Source organism: Rhagoletis pomonella, unplaced genomic scaffold (assembly GCF_013731165.1).
Source record: "Rhagoletis pomonella isolate Grant_MI unplaced genomic scaffold, Rhpom_1.0 Rhpom_scaffold_01715, whole genome shotgun sequence".
Classification (NCBI taxonomy): domain Eukaryota; kingdom Metazoa; phylum Arthropoda; class Insecta; order Diptera; family Tephritidae; genus Rhagoletis; species Rhagoletis pomonella.
Window position 1 is genome coordinate 20,788 of NW_023460269.1, and position 18,892 is coordinate 39,679.

General features: G+C 35.0%; 1 protein-coding gene across 1 annotated transcript; it reads left to right on the forward strand.

Annotated features, from left to right (window-relative positions):
• Positions 1-15,417: 15,417 nt before the first annotated feature.
• On the forward strand, positions 15,418-18,892 carry LOC118752647 (26S proteasome non-ATPase regulatory subunit 1-like; the record flags this gene model as incomplete). Its single annotated transcript, XM_036487532.1, is given in 4 exon segments — positions 15,418-15,605; positions 15,865-16,833; positions 17,259-18,566; positions 18,631-18,892. Coding segments are annotated over 3 exon segments (2,525 nt in total), but the record flags the coding sequence as incomplete, so codon positions are not given.

An 18,892-nucleotide genomic window follows, 5' to 3' on the forward strand; every position in this document is an offset into this window, starting at 1 on the left:
TGGCCGAAAATGGTGTTATGCCTATCTGAGCAAATGCATTATCTTCAGTTTTGTATAAAGAACAAGATTCATCGCGAAATTGATTTAAATGAAAACGTAAAAAAAGATTTACTAAAAAAAAGGAAAAATAAACTTTCAAGCTTATATAGCCGTAGTTGCGTATGTAACTTATACGCCCCGTAGTACCATGCGTAGTCATCTAACATGTTAGTTAACTCAAAAGTCATATTATTTAAAAATAATTAAATATTGGCGATGTAGATGTTTTACACAGTATTCGTTATGCATATTCGTATATATAACTTTCTTCATTTACATATGGGTCATTCCTTGAAATATATTTACACCCCAATATTTTTTTTGGGGTGAAATATATTTTTTTACATTCTTTATCGAAAAAAGATGATATTTGAAAATCTCGAAAAAATACCCGAAATTTTGAACTCGCGGAGAAGTATCATTTTTCAATTGTTTGCGGTTAATAAACTATTCATAGATATGTTGTATTTAATGCCAACGTCCATTACCTCTTATGTTTATGAACATTCTTTTTGATAACTTCCCAATGTTATTAAAAAACAATTATGATATTTTCGAATGACAATGAAAAAATTAGTCATTTAGATACTTTTTCGCCTAAATAAACATTTAAACATTTTAGTTTTATTGTATGAACTTGTTTCTGGGACTGCATTGATTGAAATATATGCACGAAGAATGCTTCAACGTTTTTTTCTTTCTTGCCGAGAGAGAAGGGAGTGACACAAATAATACCACTCGTGAGATTTTCTCATATGCTATAATACATCCATAGTATATATACATATTAACATATGTATATCGCTAGCCTAGATCGAAAAGTAGCTAAGTCCTGTTTTTTTTTTAATTTTACAGGAGAGAATACAAAGAATTTTATGCAAGTGTATGTGTTGATGAAAAGTTTGTGCATGCTTCGGGACTTATCTAATTTTCTGTAAGTTTTTTGGACTTAGCAAATTTATTTGCGTATCTCTGAATAGAAACGGTTAGAAATTGAATAGGCCGTTCGATGCCTAAGAAAACGATTACATACTTTGTGATTCTTCTTGTTTCTTGCATCAAAGAATAATTTTTCGGAAAATGTGGACTTTGGAAGTTTTCACTCTAAGCTAGCGATATATGTATATTTTTTATCAACGGCCCTTAATGTCTTTGAAATGGCGTGGAATTTTTAAAACCCAGTTTGGCAGTAGGCCCTCCGCTTTCATAAGCCGCTTCTAAATATTATTCAAAATATTATTATTTTATATACACATTTTTTTGCAACCTTAATTTTGACTTTTATTTTTAAAATAAAATTTTTAAATTCTTAAATAGACTGCAATCACTTAATTAAAGGCAAAAACGAATATAATGAAAAAGGCAAAAGGGGGCGACATATAAAAAAATCTCAAAACTTTCATCTTCACACATTAATGTTTCTGGCATGCGGGGGACGATATGTGCTTGCCGTTTTGTTTTACAGAAATTACACAGGTTTACAAAAAAAAACAGCTTATGCATATTAAACCAAACCTATATATCCCTATGTTATTCGACACGCTGAATGCGAATCCGAATTCCGTTAGTCTCCACCACGTCAGGTTCGTGGTCAGTTGAAGGTCAAGTAGGGAAAAATTCAGTGAATAAACCTGAAAATTTATTATGATTATTTTTTAATAGCCATTATTCATGATTATTTTTGATATTTTTTAATTTTAATTAATTATTAATTGCTGGGTTATATAAGAAAATTAAAGTAATAATTAAAATTAAAAAATGCAAAAAAAAAATATGATTACTTATCGTAATGAAATTTAATAGCTCTGCTCCTAAATTTGTATATGAGAATTTAATTCGTTTGTTATTTTTGCTTAAAAATTACTTGTTTAATAAAAAGTTCTAGAACCCCAAAACCCACCCCTTGTATGCGCTAATGGTCTGGAAATATTTTAATCAATTTTTTTCTCTCATCTTTCATGATTTCTGGCCACCAAGCGTCGTAATACAAGTGAGAGTGTCGTAGCATAAATCAAAGGAGCGCTTCACCCAAACATATCTAAATATTTACATACCTTAATGCGCCGTGTTTAAATATGCGTACATGTATGTACCCTGTGGGGAAAATCTCTAGTTCTGAACTGGGGCGCTTCTAGTACATTTAGACCCAGTACTGGTTCGCGATAAATCTCTTTTGCATGCAAGCAACTGGCGAATTTAACATGGTGATGTCCTAGGAAGTGTCAATTGTCCCCCGCTGCATCCCTTTTTCGATAGTTCCGAACTAGTCCTAAATTCTATAGTTCCGAACCAGTTCTAAAATCGACAGACGAAAGAAAAAAGTATCATGATTTTTCAACCTTTCAGTTCTGTCGTGTGCGATTTTTCATTATTTTCAAAGAAACGTTTTTTTCAATTTGAAATTAAATTTGTTTGAATGATTGTAAGAAATGTACGTTTACATACCTTGCTGTAGCTGACTTTGCAGAGGTGCTCGCTGTTATTGGTTAGATTACAGATGGTCCCAAGATGTTAATATGTTAACACAAAGCTTTGTTTTGTATTACCAAACTATGAAATAGCATCTGCGAAGCACAGAATAGAAGCTTATTTGAACGAAAAAGCCGCCGAACACATATCTATGTAAAGTAAATAAGCCCCCCCGCTAAATTCCACAAATAGGATCTAGTTCGTTCTGCATCCCTTTTTCTATAGTTCCGAACCAATTCTAAATTCGTCACTTTAGATATAGATTTGTAGTGAAAAAAACTGAAAAATTAGTTTCTTAAAAGTACCACTTTTCGCCGATTTTGGACTGGTGGGGATCTAGTTCCTATCGGACTAGTTCCTTCTTGGCGATAAAGACCTAGTACGGAACTAGAAATTTGATTCACTAGTCCGCGGTTTCCCTTCAGGGTATGTACATATGTATGAATACATATGAGTGTGCTTTATTGTATTTAATTTCTTTGTATATGCATACATACCCTGTGGGAAAGATCTCTAGTTCTGAACCGGCTGGCTTCTAGTATATTTAAACCCACACAAATTTTTGTGTTATATTACCAAAGTGTGAAAAAGTATCTGCGAAGTGCAGAATGAAGCACATTTGAACGAAAATCCCGCCAAGCAAATATCTTTTTAGAGTAAAAAAGCCCCCCGCTGCATTCCTTTTTCGATAGTTGGGAACCAGTTCGAAGTTCGTCACCTCAGATATAGATTTATTATGAACGGTTGTTTATTCTTTGGTACTTATCACATTTTCTGTGATAATTTTGGCAGGCGGTTAAAAATAAACTACGTAATTCTGTCTTTTGTTTACCGGGAACGAAAAATTTAACAGGCAGTCGACAAAACGGTCCTCAGCCAGCGATATGTGGTTTTAAAAGGAAAAATAAACAGTTTTTTTAAAGTATCACATTTCGCTGCTTTTGAACAGGTGGGGATCTAGTTACTATCTGACTGGTTTGTTTTTGGCGATAAAGATCTATGTAGTGCGGAACTATAAATTTGGTTCACCAGTTCGGGGTTTACCTACAGGGTACATTCAAATGTGCATATATCCATATTTGTATGTCAGCAATCGTTGTGCCGGTAACAATAAAAACAATTCACATAAGCCCAGCTCATTTTCATTCGGCGCAGCGGAAGTACTTAATTTGAAAGTGTTTAGATTTTTATACGAAGTGCTGCTGAAATTCAATTTGTGAATGAATGAATGAATGAATTAATGGTTGAGTGTGGCATGCCGGTCATGTTGTTGCCCCACGCGACTACTGGCTTTAAGCGCCTGTGCAAACACCTTCTCTGTTTATTTTCATATTAATATGTACTTCTACAGACAGAAATATGCGCAGTTAGACGCATTTAGTAACGCAATTACTATGCAAGTCACATATTGAAATAATCACAATACGGCATCGTACTCATGATATTTACATATACATACATATACAGGTATATACATATGTATGTGCTTGCAACAATTGCATTTTTATTATTTTCAACTATAAATCCTTTGTTTGCATTCTCATATTTGTATGTATGTACATACAATATGTAAGTACATGTATTTTGAGTATGTATTTGAATTTTTATCATTTGCACAAATCAATTACTACCATGATAAAATCTAATCAAACTTAAAAAGTGGGTAACCTTCATGGTGGGTGCCTTCAACGTATTAAAAATACAGTTATTTTGTTTCTGCATAAGAAATAAGTATTGAAGGTGTTGATGTCTTGTATGATGTGGTTGGTTGGTAGAAGCCTTGCCTTTGCACTTGCCCAGGACCCAATTAGAGAGCTGCTTTTATAATTCGTCTGTTTCATCAAACCACTTTGGTTTGCCGATGAATCTATTTATGTTAGTAATGGAGCATTTGGAGATCTCTGAAGATTCTGAATGGAGAATCTCCCTAGTGTGTCATGCCTTATGCATGCCATGGGCCCATTTTGGCTGCATGTTCGCCAATGGGCCAACTGGCCAATGACCCGTTAGCGTGGCAGTTAACGTGATTGTATCTCTTCTCTACCTCATTAGAAGTCACTTGCAATCTCTGACTATTTTAGATTTTGTTACCGGTGAGGCAAGTACCAGAGGCCCCGCTTGGCTATCTGAGAAAATATATGCTTTTCGCACTCAGTTTCTCAGTTTCTCTCTAATGCTTTGCACTTCCGATTGGATTATGCCAGCAAAGTTCGGTAGTCGGAACGAAAGATAGACATTCAACGTCTCAGAGAACACCGCCGCAACCGCACAGCACTATATTTTATACTCGTCAGTAAAAACTTCAGTGATATATGTGTGTGTACATATAAATTTATATTAATATTGGTTTCAATAGCCACATCAAATATTTATCGATACCATTATCGGTATTTATCGACTTTATTGGCGCTTGTTTCGTTATCGATACATTTATCAATTGTTCAGGGTGGCCCAAGTTAAATTACCATATTCAATGATGGAATAAATGACGTCGAATAGCAGTTCATTTATAAAATTTGTGAAGTAAACATAAAGTTTTGACGAGTTTATTTATTTATATACAGTGCTCGAGAAAATCCAAGAACGTTTTGTCGAAATTTTCAATATTTCAATTCGATTTCTCAGGCTGAAGGGTTTGCGCTCCTTTTTTCATATAAAAAACATTTTTCATGCGTTAATGGGCTACAAAACTGCATACTCAAAATGTATAAGATATCGAATTGAAAAATTTTAAATTTCGATGAAATTTTCTTGGTATTTCTTACATATCCCCCCGAGTTCTATATGAAATTAAAAAAATTTATTCTTGTAGTTGTTGCTTGTGAGTGAACTATATTTTTATAAAAAAAATAAATATAATAAAGTTTAGTGTGGAAAATATAAATAAATAAAATCGTCAGGGTATGCATATTTTTGAATTTGTGTAAAAAAAACAATGGAGCGCTACCATTCTCAATAACACGGAATGAAGAATCTTCTTTTCATTCAGGAGGAGCAATCGCATCCATTCAAAATCACCATAAGATGAGGTGTTTACTCTGCAGGTGTTATCGGTCCATTGTTTTTTTAGTACAGCGTGGACCAAAAAAATGTTGTACATGGGGGCCGCCGTACAATGCCATGATTACGAACCCCTTCCTTTTGTCACAATCGCACGAATCGAGACTTCAGCAACTGCACACTCAGCAGGCGACCCAAGGCGCATCCTGAGGTCGAAATGGGACTGAAAATACCAAGACTAAAAAATACCAGAACTGCAAAGATGAATGTGCCTTTAATGTATACTTTCTATAGTAAACATTCATTTTAACTTTTCCGAATAGAGTTTGTTTAAAATATTGATATTCTATGGATATTTTCGTCGTTGCAAGTACGCAACAATTTATGAAAGGTCATCAAAAGTTATGCCACACCCAACACATTTCCATTGAAGAGATCAGTTTTATACAGTGCATCGATGTTTTTCTTTGAAAGCGCACAGCTCTGTTACACTGTATTCTCTTTCCCGCAAAAGCTGTTTCAGGGCTGTTCGGGATGTTGTGGAAATGGTCTTGGATTTGCAATTGGAATTACATTTGCAAACTTTTGCTTGCATGCCATGGCAACCGTGCATTTTATTGTTGGGAATTTACAATTTACTTAGACTTAAAAATCTAATTAAAACAAATTTGGTAGAAATCGATAAAGCGGTTACCGAGATAACTACCGATTAACTAACAGTGTTATTTATTGTTAAGAGACTGTTGTTAGTATTAACTTGGAGTAAATAAGCGTGCTCAGTTATTGAAATATCAGACTTTTCGTATTTCTATTTCTTTTCTTAAAATGTGCCGAGCTTGTATTGGAGTAGAAGGTCGCCAAGTTGAGCACATTTTATAAATAAATGAATAAATTTTTGTTCAAACAACTCATGTATATTTTATTTCTCGTGAACCCATCCTTCACTAAAAATATTGATAGATATAGCGCTTGTTATAGACTCTAGTCCGAATTCCGGTAAGTAACATAAAACAATGTCAGGAGCAGGTAATAATGTACCTTTGTACATGTTAATTTGTCGGTAACAAGAGCAACTTAAATTTAAATCTATTAAATACATTCTAGCGTGTCTCAGTCCTTTGCCCACAAAAGCGGCTATAACTTTTTGTTTTCTATTCGAAACAGTAAGAGTGGCACCTTTCTGAAATCTCTATTGAATGAGCAATTTTTTTGTGTAATGTAAAGTTATAGCTCAGTACATTTTTTTTCACCAGAGATAGACAAAGTTGGGGAAGAAAATATCAAAAAGTTAAAAATCCTAAAATAGTCCTCCTAATTTTATGATGGTTCCTTAATATATTTTAACTGCATTGCATTTGAGTATGGAGAAGCAACTATCTGGAAGTATTTTACATAAAAAATTTACTAAGTATAGGCTGTTTTGTAGATGCAGTTAAAGAAAATACATGAAAAGGCACGATTTTTTTTTTATTAAAAAAAATGTTAATATTTCAAAAACGGTGACACTTTTATCTGAAAATTTTTTTATTTATCAGAAAGCTTGCCCCCTCACCCACCTTCCCCTAAAATTTGGCACGTTACTTCTGGGTCACCCTGTATGTGCTTCTACTATGCATACATATATCGACATGCATACATTCATATGTATGTATATCTGCACAAATATTGATGCAATTACTTGAAGATTTTACGAACATGTTTTGCATGCACGAGAGCTTATAAGTACCACAGTATTTAGTTCTCAATTAGCATTTTCGTATTGTAGCACAAGACTTCCATGACCCACTGACATGTGCACTGGTCAAATCGATAAGCACTCAATTTTGCAGGGGCGGACAGAAGTCACAAAAAATATGCATACTTACATACCTACATACTAGGAATATTAATCCCGGAACCCCGGGATCCCGGCCTTTTTAAGTCCCGAAAATCCCATGATTCTTGGCAAACAATCACGGAATTTTGGAGTTTTGTAATTTGCACTGGTGGCAATCATAGAAAATCCTTTTCTTGACCAGTGTTGGCTATATTTCTTTTTTATTTAATAACTAATGTTTTTTTATAAATGTCTAGCCCATTATACATATAAAACCGTGCGAGAGCCAATTTTACACACAAAAAATCAATGGTGCTATGTATTCACCAAATTGCCTAGCTCTCTGGGAAAAGAGTATATGAGCTCAAGCAACGATTGCTGACAACAGTCGTTGCTTGAGCTGATCTGCTCTTTTGCCAACATGCCAGGCCACTTGCTCACTTTGGTGAATACCACTAATATATTCACGAAACCATGGGTCAAATATAGTAAAATTGTGTTTTTAGTTTTTCACTTTGACGTCAGTAATTCAAAAATGATTAAAAAAATTCAGTGAAATGTGCTTAGAGAAAAAGTATCGTAAGAGAAATTTCTGTAGAATTTAGACAGATTCAATTTATTGGTGAATAAGGACGAGTAAGTATGTAAAATTTTCTTTTAAAATTGTATCCTTGAATATCCTGAAATTTCGCAATATTTATTTTTATTTTTTTAATTGTATATTAAGGACGTATATAAACTCAAACACATCCTCGAATTTCGTCCTTCTAACTTTATCCATATTTTTATTCTACATTGCACTGAATTTTTTAAATAATTTTTGGAATTAATCATATCTTTGAAAGTAGAAATAAATCCTGACGTCAGAGAGAAAATTTAAAAACGCAGTACATTGATTTTTGTGTGTAAAATGACTATAACGCGGTGTTATATGTATAATTAGGTAGATATTTATAAAAACATTTTATTCATTCATTAAATAAACAAGAGGAATATAGACAAAACTGGTCGAAATAAGGCTTTTATTTTATTTCTACCACTAGTATGCTTTCAACCACAAAATACATTTGTTGACTTAGATTTTTTTGCATCGTACTTTTTTCTACATACCTTAAGTTACTTTATCAGATATGTACACGCGAAAGTATTATTAAATGGTATACATTTAATTACTGTATTTTGTTTTGTTACTTATGGAATAATTTTCACTTGAAATAAAAAAGTACGTTTCAAACCCATTTATTTATTGATTATTTTATGGCAGGAGAGCTTCTCAAACAATATTGAAGCATTTTTTTCGATTTAAGTTGTTGAAAAGTAATGAATTTCTAAATCCCGTGATAACGACATCCCGAAAATCCCGGGATCGTAAAAAGCGACAAAAATAACATCCCTACTACAATATGTATGTATGTATGTACAATTCATGAAAATCAGAGCAACGTTCAAATATTTAAGGCTGTAGGCATTTATGCATTTGTGTAAGTCGGAATCTTATTGTTCTCTAATATGCATAGAAATAAACAGGGCATATTGTTACAATGCAATTAGAAAAATCACAAGAAGAAGTACTGTCGACGATTTTGCGGTTACTAAACCACCGAGAGATGAGTAGAATATATTTTGCAAAAAGTTAGACAACGATTTTGTTGTAATGCAATCGAATAATCGTGTATAGAATAGGTATGTTAATTTTTTCGCTTTTTACGATCCCGGAATTAGACATGGCGTTTTTATTTTTTCTTGTAATTTCAAAGATATGATTAATTCCAAAAATTATTTAAAAAACTCAATGCAATGTAGAATAAAACAAGTAAGAGCAGGGCTGTTTTCTGCTATGCCGAGGCTTCATAACTTTCATGAAAATCCGAAAATTTTACTTACATTTTACTTTTTTTACAAGTATTGCAATTTGGTCATCGAGAGCGTTTATTTACCAATCCAGCGATTTGAACCGTATAACAGTATGTATATGAACAAGGTAGAAGTGCCAAATTAGTCGAGCTATTTCACAGCTGGCTGTAATATAAACCAAGTAATTTTTAGCAAAAAAATTATATCTATATATATTTCATGATCCAATATTCGGATCTAAACCAGATTAGTATGGGACCACCTCTGAGACACTACCTTTCCGATGCAAAAATAATTATCGAAATCGGTTGACGTGGTCCAAAGTTATGTGGTAACATACATTAAAAATCAAAAAATTTTCCGACGAACTGCTAACCTCCTCCTTTGTTGGAAGTCGGTTAAAAATATAAACAAAGAAATTAACCATTTGTTATGCATTTACCATATTTTACAAAACTCAATATCTTTGAATGAATTTTGTAAATATGAAAATATTTAAAATCGCATTAGAATCCGCTTAATTTTAGTTATTGTATTTTCGCTTTAATGTAAATGTGAAAATGCATGCTTATACAAAATTACACACTAAATGAAACACATTTCATTTTTAAAACCGCTTTGACAATATTCTTGCTTTTACCATAATGTAATAAACAAAGTGAATTCAATATTTGACGTACGCTTATTTGAAAATTTAAATGTAAACAATTCGTATATTTGTTTGCATTAACCCTTTTTCGGCTTTGGTTCACGTATGATACGATGAAGCATATAACAAAAGCTACATACATATGTATGTACGAATGCGTTATGGCTAAGCGAATTCAAACACAACTTCTTTTATTGCAATGTCATGTTGGTATAGAAAACCTTCCCATACCGCTGAAAAGGGTCATCGTTGCGTTGGAGAAAGAAAAGGAATAACTTATCTGCGGTGGGAACACCAAATGGAGCTTACTTATAGTGATTTCGTTTCTTCGAAAAAATGTTGCCCTTCCACGGTGCAAAATGTATTTGGTGTTACACTCAACCCTGTTAAAGGATATCACTGCAAATTAAGTCCTTATTCACACACGAAAAGAGAAAGGTGCAATCAAAAGGAGACATTTTTTGGTAGAAACGAAAACACCATTAGTGTCACTGCTGAGTGGAAGATCGACCTATCTCGGCAGCCAGTTCAAAAACGCCCTATCTCAAAAAACTTTTCAATAACCCTCTATTTCAAAATTTAGTTGAAGAACGCCCTATTGCAGAATTTGATTGAACCGAATTCTGAGATAGGGCGTTCTTCAACAAAATTCCGTGATAGGGTGCTTTTCAATAAAATTCCGAAATAGAGCGTTCTTCAATCAAATTCTGAAGTAAGGCGTTCTTGAAAAGTTTTCTTAGATAGGGCGTTTTCGAACTGGCCGCCGGTAGTCGATATGCTCGTAATAAAATAAACAGCAACACAAGTATATATTTTAATAAACTATACTTCGAGGCCTTTACATAATTTTTAAGTATTTGGTACAGTACTGCAAATAAATTAACAACAATCAACAAACAGTAATTTAAAATTACATAAATTCATTCGATACTTGATTAAAACAATATATATACATACATATATGTATATGGGGAAATCTATTGAGATGGAGGATTTTCAATAATTTGTATTTTTTTTAAATAGCAGAATTTTTTTACCAAAATTTCTTACTTCTCAACGTAGTTGAAGTGCATTATAACCTGTGTGATTAATATTTTTTAATTGCTACTCTATTTCAACTATATCTTTAAAATTGATTCCTATTAGCCTAGTCAAGTTAGACTTTCAAATTTGAATTTTATTTTTCAGAATTTATGCGAGTTGCACTAGAAATTTCCTGATTTTCTCGATTTTAGCAAATAAATTGGTAATTTAAACCGTATTTTTTTTGTGAATAACTATTTACTGATATTTACACATATAAATAGTATTGACGAAGGTACAGAAATCGCACTTGGCAGCGCAGCTGCTTTGTCTCGGAAACAAATTGCCGGTACGCAGAATGTCCCCTTCTCAAAAGATTTCCCAATATATGTATGTATATATATACACACAGGGCCATCTATTATTACTAAGTTGGCGAAAGTATACATTTTTTGCGATACTTCACATCTGTAGTTATTGGACGTTATTTTCACGATATGCCTTTGCACTAATGCATTTGAGAACATACCCACAATTTGATCATTACCTGTCATCTGATGAAATAGCAGGTAACATCTTTGATGGTACTGCATCTGGATCGAAGCGTCTTGTCTTCTCTTGGCATTAATACTTGCATAAATAATTTCATTCGATTTGAAGTGCAGAGCGCAAACTTTCGATGATCCAGTTAGTTTAACACCACACGCATTTATCCGCTCCCTTCTTTGCGTAACATCTGTTGGCACACGAAACATACCTACATACCTCATTGTTGTGGGTGCTTCTGCATAAACAGCAAGTATCTAGCATTTTAAACGATTTTTTTTTTCTTTTTGTCCTTTAATTTCTAAAACAATTATTTTTTGATTTGAAATCAAATTTTTTTATTTTGAAATTAATTTATAATGTTGCTAGTTTCAAATGGGTTAAAGCAATGACAAAAATGTCATATATTGATTTCACTTTGCTTATTACACTAGGTTATGCCTTGGTAGTAAAAGGAGTATTCTCTGAGTCTTGCAAAGCCCTTGCACGTTGCACGGATTGCACGGTTCGCAAAGCTGTCCCATACGAAAACCGGTTTTTACCGTGCAATCTGTGCAATTTGTGCACCGTTCAGGGGATTTGCAAGACTCAGAGAATACCCCTAATATGTTTAAAAGAGCGCATACAACATTCATAACGCCCATATTAGCTTTATTTCCGCATTGTTTGCACGCAGTTTTGCGCGGTCATAAGTATGTATGTACTTATGTATTTCGTATTAAGCCATCTCTAATTGTAAATCAATTCGAACTGGTTAAACGTGATACATATTGTCGTACTAAAGCAACTCTTAGAAAACCCCAACCACAATTTCCTTTAGCGAGAAGCAGTCTTCACTCCTTTTAGTTTCAGAAATGAAGAGTGGCAATAAATTTAAACGCCTTCATCAGCGAATTCATTTAATTGATGTAATTTCTGTAGCTATTTAAACTCTACACAGCAATGGCAAACGTGAATTGCGACATAGCGAATAGTTGCAACCGCTACCAATTGATTGTAGCTGACATTAAACGTGACGCACTCACCTTGACAATGGACGCAATTACCAGATTTGAGCGTAATCAAAGGCGTCTTGTGTAGTGCACTGAAGTGAGCTGCATTCAACTGATAAAAATCAAATAAGTTGTATGTATGCACACGAAAAAAAAAGAAAACAAGTATAAATTCGAGTGTAAGTCTATGGCTATCCATTAGTTCCGCTGTCCCGTATCTGCATATATGTACATACATACATACGTATGTGCATATGAATACACAAAAGCTTACACGCGAAATGGGCACAGTTAAGTGATTAAATTGAGCTATGTGCATACAAGGAAAAAGTGGTGCAAGTGGCGGCTGCTGAGAATGTGTGTCCACAAAGCCGGTTTGACACCGGTACCACCGTAACTAAATATTTGCGTCTACATCTTACATTTTCGCATTCGAGTTGGCTTACCTGAAATGCGGCGTGTTGAGGCCGGTGCAGTTGTACAAGATTCGCATAGTTAATTACGGCCTGTATCGGTGCATTGAACTTGATTTTGATTTCTTGGCGTCTTGTGTGCGGCGAACAGACATAAATACATACAAATTCATATAGGTAAACATATAGGTATGTATATATCGTGTGCGATGTTGAGCGGAAAGTAGGTCAAGTTGTCACAAATTTTTAATATCTTCCTTAAAAAATTGCCGTTGAAAGCATCCTTTTACCTTGATAACTGTTCTTTTTCGCTTTTTTTAGTATGCTGTAAAAGCGAACACAGTTTCACTAGTAGGTAATACAATTATAACGGGTGATTTTTTTGAGGTTAGGATTTTCATGCATTAGTATTTGACAGATCACGTGGGATTTCAGACATGGTGTCAAAGAGAAAGATGCTCAGTATGCTTTGACATTTCATCATGAATAGACTTACTAACGAGCAACGCTTGCAAATCATTGAATTTTATTACCAAAATCAGTTGGCAGAAAATCCGCTTTTTTATCGACAAATTTTGTTCAGCGATGAGGCTCATTTCTGGTTGAATGGCTTCGTAAATAAGCAAAATTGCCGCATTTGGAGTGAAGAGCAACCAGAAGCCGTTCAAGAACTGCCCATGCATCCCGAAAAATGCACTGTTTGGTGTGGTTTGTACGCTGGTGGAATCATTGGACCGTATTTTTTCAAAGATGCTGTTGGACGCAACGTTACGGTGAATGGCGATCGCTATCGTTCGATGCTAACAAACTTTTTGTTGCCAAAAATGGAAGAACTGAACTTGGTTGACATGTGGTTTCAACAAGATGGCGCTACATGCCACACAGCTCGCGATTCTATGGCCATTTTGAGGGAAAACTTCGGAGAACAATTCATCTCAAGAAATGGACCGGTAAGTTGGCCACCAAGATCATGCGATTTGACGCCTTTAGACTATTTTTTGTGGGGCTACGTCAAGTCTAAAGTCTACAGAAATAAGCCAGCAACTATTCCAGCTTTGGAAGACAACATTTCCGAAGAAATTCGGGCTATTCCGGCCGAAATGCTCGAAAAAGTTGCCCAAAATTGGACTTTCCGAATGGACCACCTAAGACGCAGCCGCGGTCAACATTTAAATGAAATTATCTTCAAAAAGTAAATGTCATGGACCAATCTAACGTTTCAAATAAAGAACCGATGAGATTTTGCAAATTTTATGCGTTTTTTTTTAAAAAAAAGGTATCAAGCTCTTAAAAAATCACCCGTTAAATTTCATTTTCCTTTCCTCTTAAGTCAGCGGTATAAAGTGTCAAGTGATATCCGTTTCCGTCGGAGCCAACTGCAAATGTGGAGTTGCCATATGTACATATATGCACGTTTTAGGGCCAATTTCACAGTGCGTAGTTAACTCAGAATCGCCAGTTAACTATAGATTTTTGTACTGAAAATCTCTAGTTAACTGCCGTTTCTGAGTTAACTACGCACTATGAAATTGGCCCTTAATGATTATTTATTGGATATCTAAGTATTTATCAGAAAAATCTTAACATTTCCTATATATTACGGTATATTTACATCGTAAAATTTTTAGTATGGCATTATTGAGGCGGAGTTAAGAAATTTAATTAAAAACGGCATATACACTTAAAAAGGTCTTAGGTTTATCTTAATCTTTTTAATATTTTCATCTTATCGTTGTTGGTGGGTACATAAAAGTAATGTGTAGTAAAGTTTATCCTTATGGCTCAGAATAATTTGCATTCAACTTTTGAAAGAAGTTAATTTGTTCCTTATTAATTTTGCATTAATACAGCAACGCTAGACATTCTGCCAACAATAACACACTGAACATACCCCATGGTGCTTATGACAACGGAGCAGGGCTGTCAATTTCCTAAATTATTACCAAACTTGGTAGAAAAAAAGTGTGATTTGGTAAAAAGGTAAATTTTTCTCTTTGTTGTAGATTTTTGTTAAAGTATTTTGATTGAAAAAAAACAAACTAAATTTTAGTTCCTGCTGTATTTTTTGTAGTTGTATTTATACTATAAAGTCCTTTCTACTTTATTGCATTAATTTTCCAACGCTTTAATGCATACTTTTAATATACATATGTACATACGATATATGTGTATGTATATGTATAAAAAGGCGAACATATCGTGCTCTATTCAAAACTAATTATACTGGAATGTTGAGGAGCTTTTTATTGAATAAACATTTTAAATGATTCTTCAAATAAAAAATTGAGAGATATGTAATTACACGCTATGATTGTTCGCAAAAACATTGAAACAAATCAGCGGCAGTTTTATAAATGGCAATTGTTAAATAAAAAAAACACAAACGGCCGGCGACAAAAATACCTTAATAAACGATTTTAATTTTTATTGAAACTAAACAAATAGAACAAAAAAAGTTTTTATTCTCTGTAAGAATGTATACTCTGTAGACTAACTGAATTGTAATAAATAAATAAAATAAAATAAAAGAAACTAAAAAAAAGTAATTGGGAGATATTTGCTAGATTCGCTAGATTTTTCTCAAGTGGATGGTAAGTATTTTTTTGATGCAGTAGCAACCCTGCATGGGAGCAGCCAGTTTGACAGAAGTGATTTGCAGTTTTGGATTTTTCTATTGCATTTTGTTAGTCGGGGTGAAAAACGCTAAAAGTTTAAGATTATTGTTTGAAAAATAAGTGAATTCGGTATTTGAACAATAAAAAGCAACGTCTAAGTGGAAAATTTTGTTGTTTGAAGCTGTTTAGGTATGAATATAATATAAACAGGCTTTTAACATTTGGTATCTGTGATTTGGTAAATAGTGCACCGTTGTCTGCAGCTACACATATAGAGTAGTAAAGTTTTAGGAACAAATCGTTTTATCATTAATTATAAATTTATTTAAAGTATTATATATCGTTTACCTTAAAATCAAGAACGAATGCATTTCTCTAACTTTTCACTGACTCTAACTAAATTAAACATAACCTAAAAATTGTTTTCTTTGTCATTTATCAATTACAGTGACCATTACCACAATGACGTTAACGTCCGCCGCTGGTATCATCTCCTTGCTAGATGAGCCCATGCCCGATTTAAAGGTATTCGCTCTGAAGAAACTAGACCACATTGTGGATGAGTTTTGGCCAGAGATCTCTGAATCCATCGAAAAAATTGAAATGTTGCATGAAGATCGTTCATTTCCTGAAAATAAATTGGCTGGCATGGTAGCATCTAAAGTGTTTTATCATTTGGGATCATTTGAAGACGCACTAACCTATGCACTGGGTGCTGGCGATTTGTTCGACGTAAATGCACGTAACGAATACACCGAAACTATAATAGCCAAGTGCATTGATTTCTACATTGCTCAACGCATTGCTTTCATTGAAAATCCGAAGGAAGCAAAGGCAGTTGATACACGTTTGGAAGCAATTGTTAACCGCATGATCCAGCGTTGTTTGGATGACGGCCAATATCGTCAGGCATTAGGCATCGCCTTGGAAACGCGTCGTATGGATATATTTGAACAGTCCATTATGAAATCGGATGAAGTTAGTGGCATGTTGGCTTATGCCTACAATGTGACTATGTCCTTGATTCAGAATCGTGGTTTCCGTAATGAAGTATTGCGTTGTTTGGTTGGCTTATATCGAGACTTGGGTGTGCCAGACTACGTTAACATGTGTCAATGTTTAATATTTTTGGAGGACCCACTTGCAGTGGCCGAAGTTCTAGATAAATTAACTCGTTCTTCGATTGAAGGAAATAATTTAATGGCATACCAGATTGCTTTTGATTTATATGAATCGGCTACACAAGAATTTTTAGGTAAAGTTCTTCAAGCTCTTAAAGAAACAGCACCCATTCCAACAGCATTGCCGTCGACCTTCAAACCACAAGGCACAAACGAATCTACCAGTGACGAGGCATCGAAATCACCTACCGATGAAAAACCTAAGCCCACAGAAGATTCATCTGGAGATGCTGAGGGTAAATATTACAATTAATTTTTAATTGACCGTCTTTTAAGACCTATAACAAATCCTGCCAATTACATTGTTTGCTTATTTAATTGCTTTTTTCCTATGTATTTATATATCTGTGTTCGTACCGAATATTAGCTTATGACGAAAGGCTGGCTTTAGTATAATGCAGCATTTGCAGCACACGATTGCGAATGACTCACTGCCGCCGAGCCGTTGAAAAACTTTTGACAAATAAACGCGCAAGAAATAGTTCCGATACCATCAAATCAATGTTCTTATTAAGTAAAAGAAATGCCGCATTCTACTAAAGCGAGCTTCCCGGCATAAGCTACTATTCCAAAAGAACACAAAGGTACTCATTCATGTACACTCATATTCATTAATTTATCTATACCTATAACACAAATTCCCATCGATTTCGTTTAATAGGTGATACTAAAATTGAGAGGACTATCGATTCATTGAACGACTCAGAGAAGGCTCACCAGAAAAATATTGAAAAGCTCATTTCTATTTTGTCCGGCGAAATAACCATTGATCTTCAACTGCAGTTCTTAATCCGCAGTAATCATGCTGACCTGCAAATTCTGCGAGGCACAAAAGAAGCAGTGCGTGTATCTATTTGTCACACTGCTACTGTAATTGCAAACGCATTCATGCATGCTGGTACAACATCGGATCAATTTTTACGCGATAATCTGGATTGGCTGGCGCGAGCCACAAACTGGGCAAAATTGACTGCCACTGCTTCCTTGGGTGTTATCCACCGCGGACACGAGAAAGACTCTTTGGGTCTTATGCAAAGTTACTTACCAAAAGAGACCGGACCTAGCTCGGGCTATTCTGAAGGAGGTGGCCTATATGCCCTAGGTCTGATTCACGCCAATCATGGTGCCAACATCATCGACTATCTTTTGCAGCAGTTGAAGGATGCTCAAAACGAGAATGTACGTCATGGCGGCTGCTTGGGATTAGGTTTAGCGGCAATGGGCACTCATCGTCAAGACTTATATGAGCAACTCAAGTTCAATTTGTACCAAGATGATGCTGTTACTGGCGAAGCCGCCGGCATTGCCATGGGTATGGTTATGTTGGGCTCTAAAAATGCACAAGCAATCGAGGATATGGTGTCTTATGCCCAGGAAACACAGCACGAGAAAATTCTACGTGGATTAGCTGTTGGTATTTCATTGACTATGTTTGCCCGCCTTGAAGAAGCCGATCCTTTGGTTACCAGTTTATCCACTGACAAAGATCCTGTTCTACGACGCTCTGGCATGTACACCATTGCTATGGCTTACAACGGTTCTGGTAGCAACAAAGCTATCCGCAGACTTTTGCATGTCGCAGTTTCCGATGTAAACGATGATGTACGGCGGGCTGCGGTTACCGCAATTGGTTTCATACTTTTCCGTACACCTGAACAATGTCCCTCCGTTGTAAGCTTACTCGCTGAGTCTTACAATCCACACGTTCGCTATGGCGCGGCTATGGCTTTGGGTATTGCCTGTGCTGGCACAGGTCTACGCGAGGCAATCGCTCTCCTGGAACCCATGGTTAAATTTGATCCGGTGAATTTTGTGCGCCAAGGTGCGCTCATTGCCTCTGCTATGATTATAATACAACATACTGACCAAACATGCCCGAAAACGACTTTCTTCCGTCAACTTTATGCCGAAGTGATTAGCAATAAACACGAAGATGTAATGGCAAAGTTTGGAGCCATCCTCGCCCAGGGTAAGTAAAAGTCAAGATTTCTTGGTTATTTTAATAACAAAGTTATGATAATTCTATTCCGTAGGTATAATTGATGGGGGTGGGCGCAATGCTACACTTTCCTTGCAATCACGCACTGGGCACACAAATTTGCAAGCCGTTGTAGGAATGCTCGTATTCACCCAGTACTGGTATTGGTTCCCATTGGCACATTCGCTTTCATTGGCATTTACTCCAACTTGCGTTATTGGTTTGAACTCTGATCTGAAGATGCCAAAGATGGAGTTTAAATCCGCAGCCAAACCATCTCTCTATGCTTATCCAGCACCGTTGGAAGAAAAGAAATC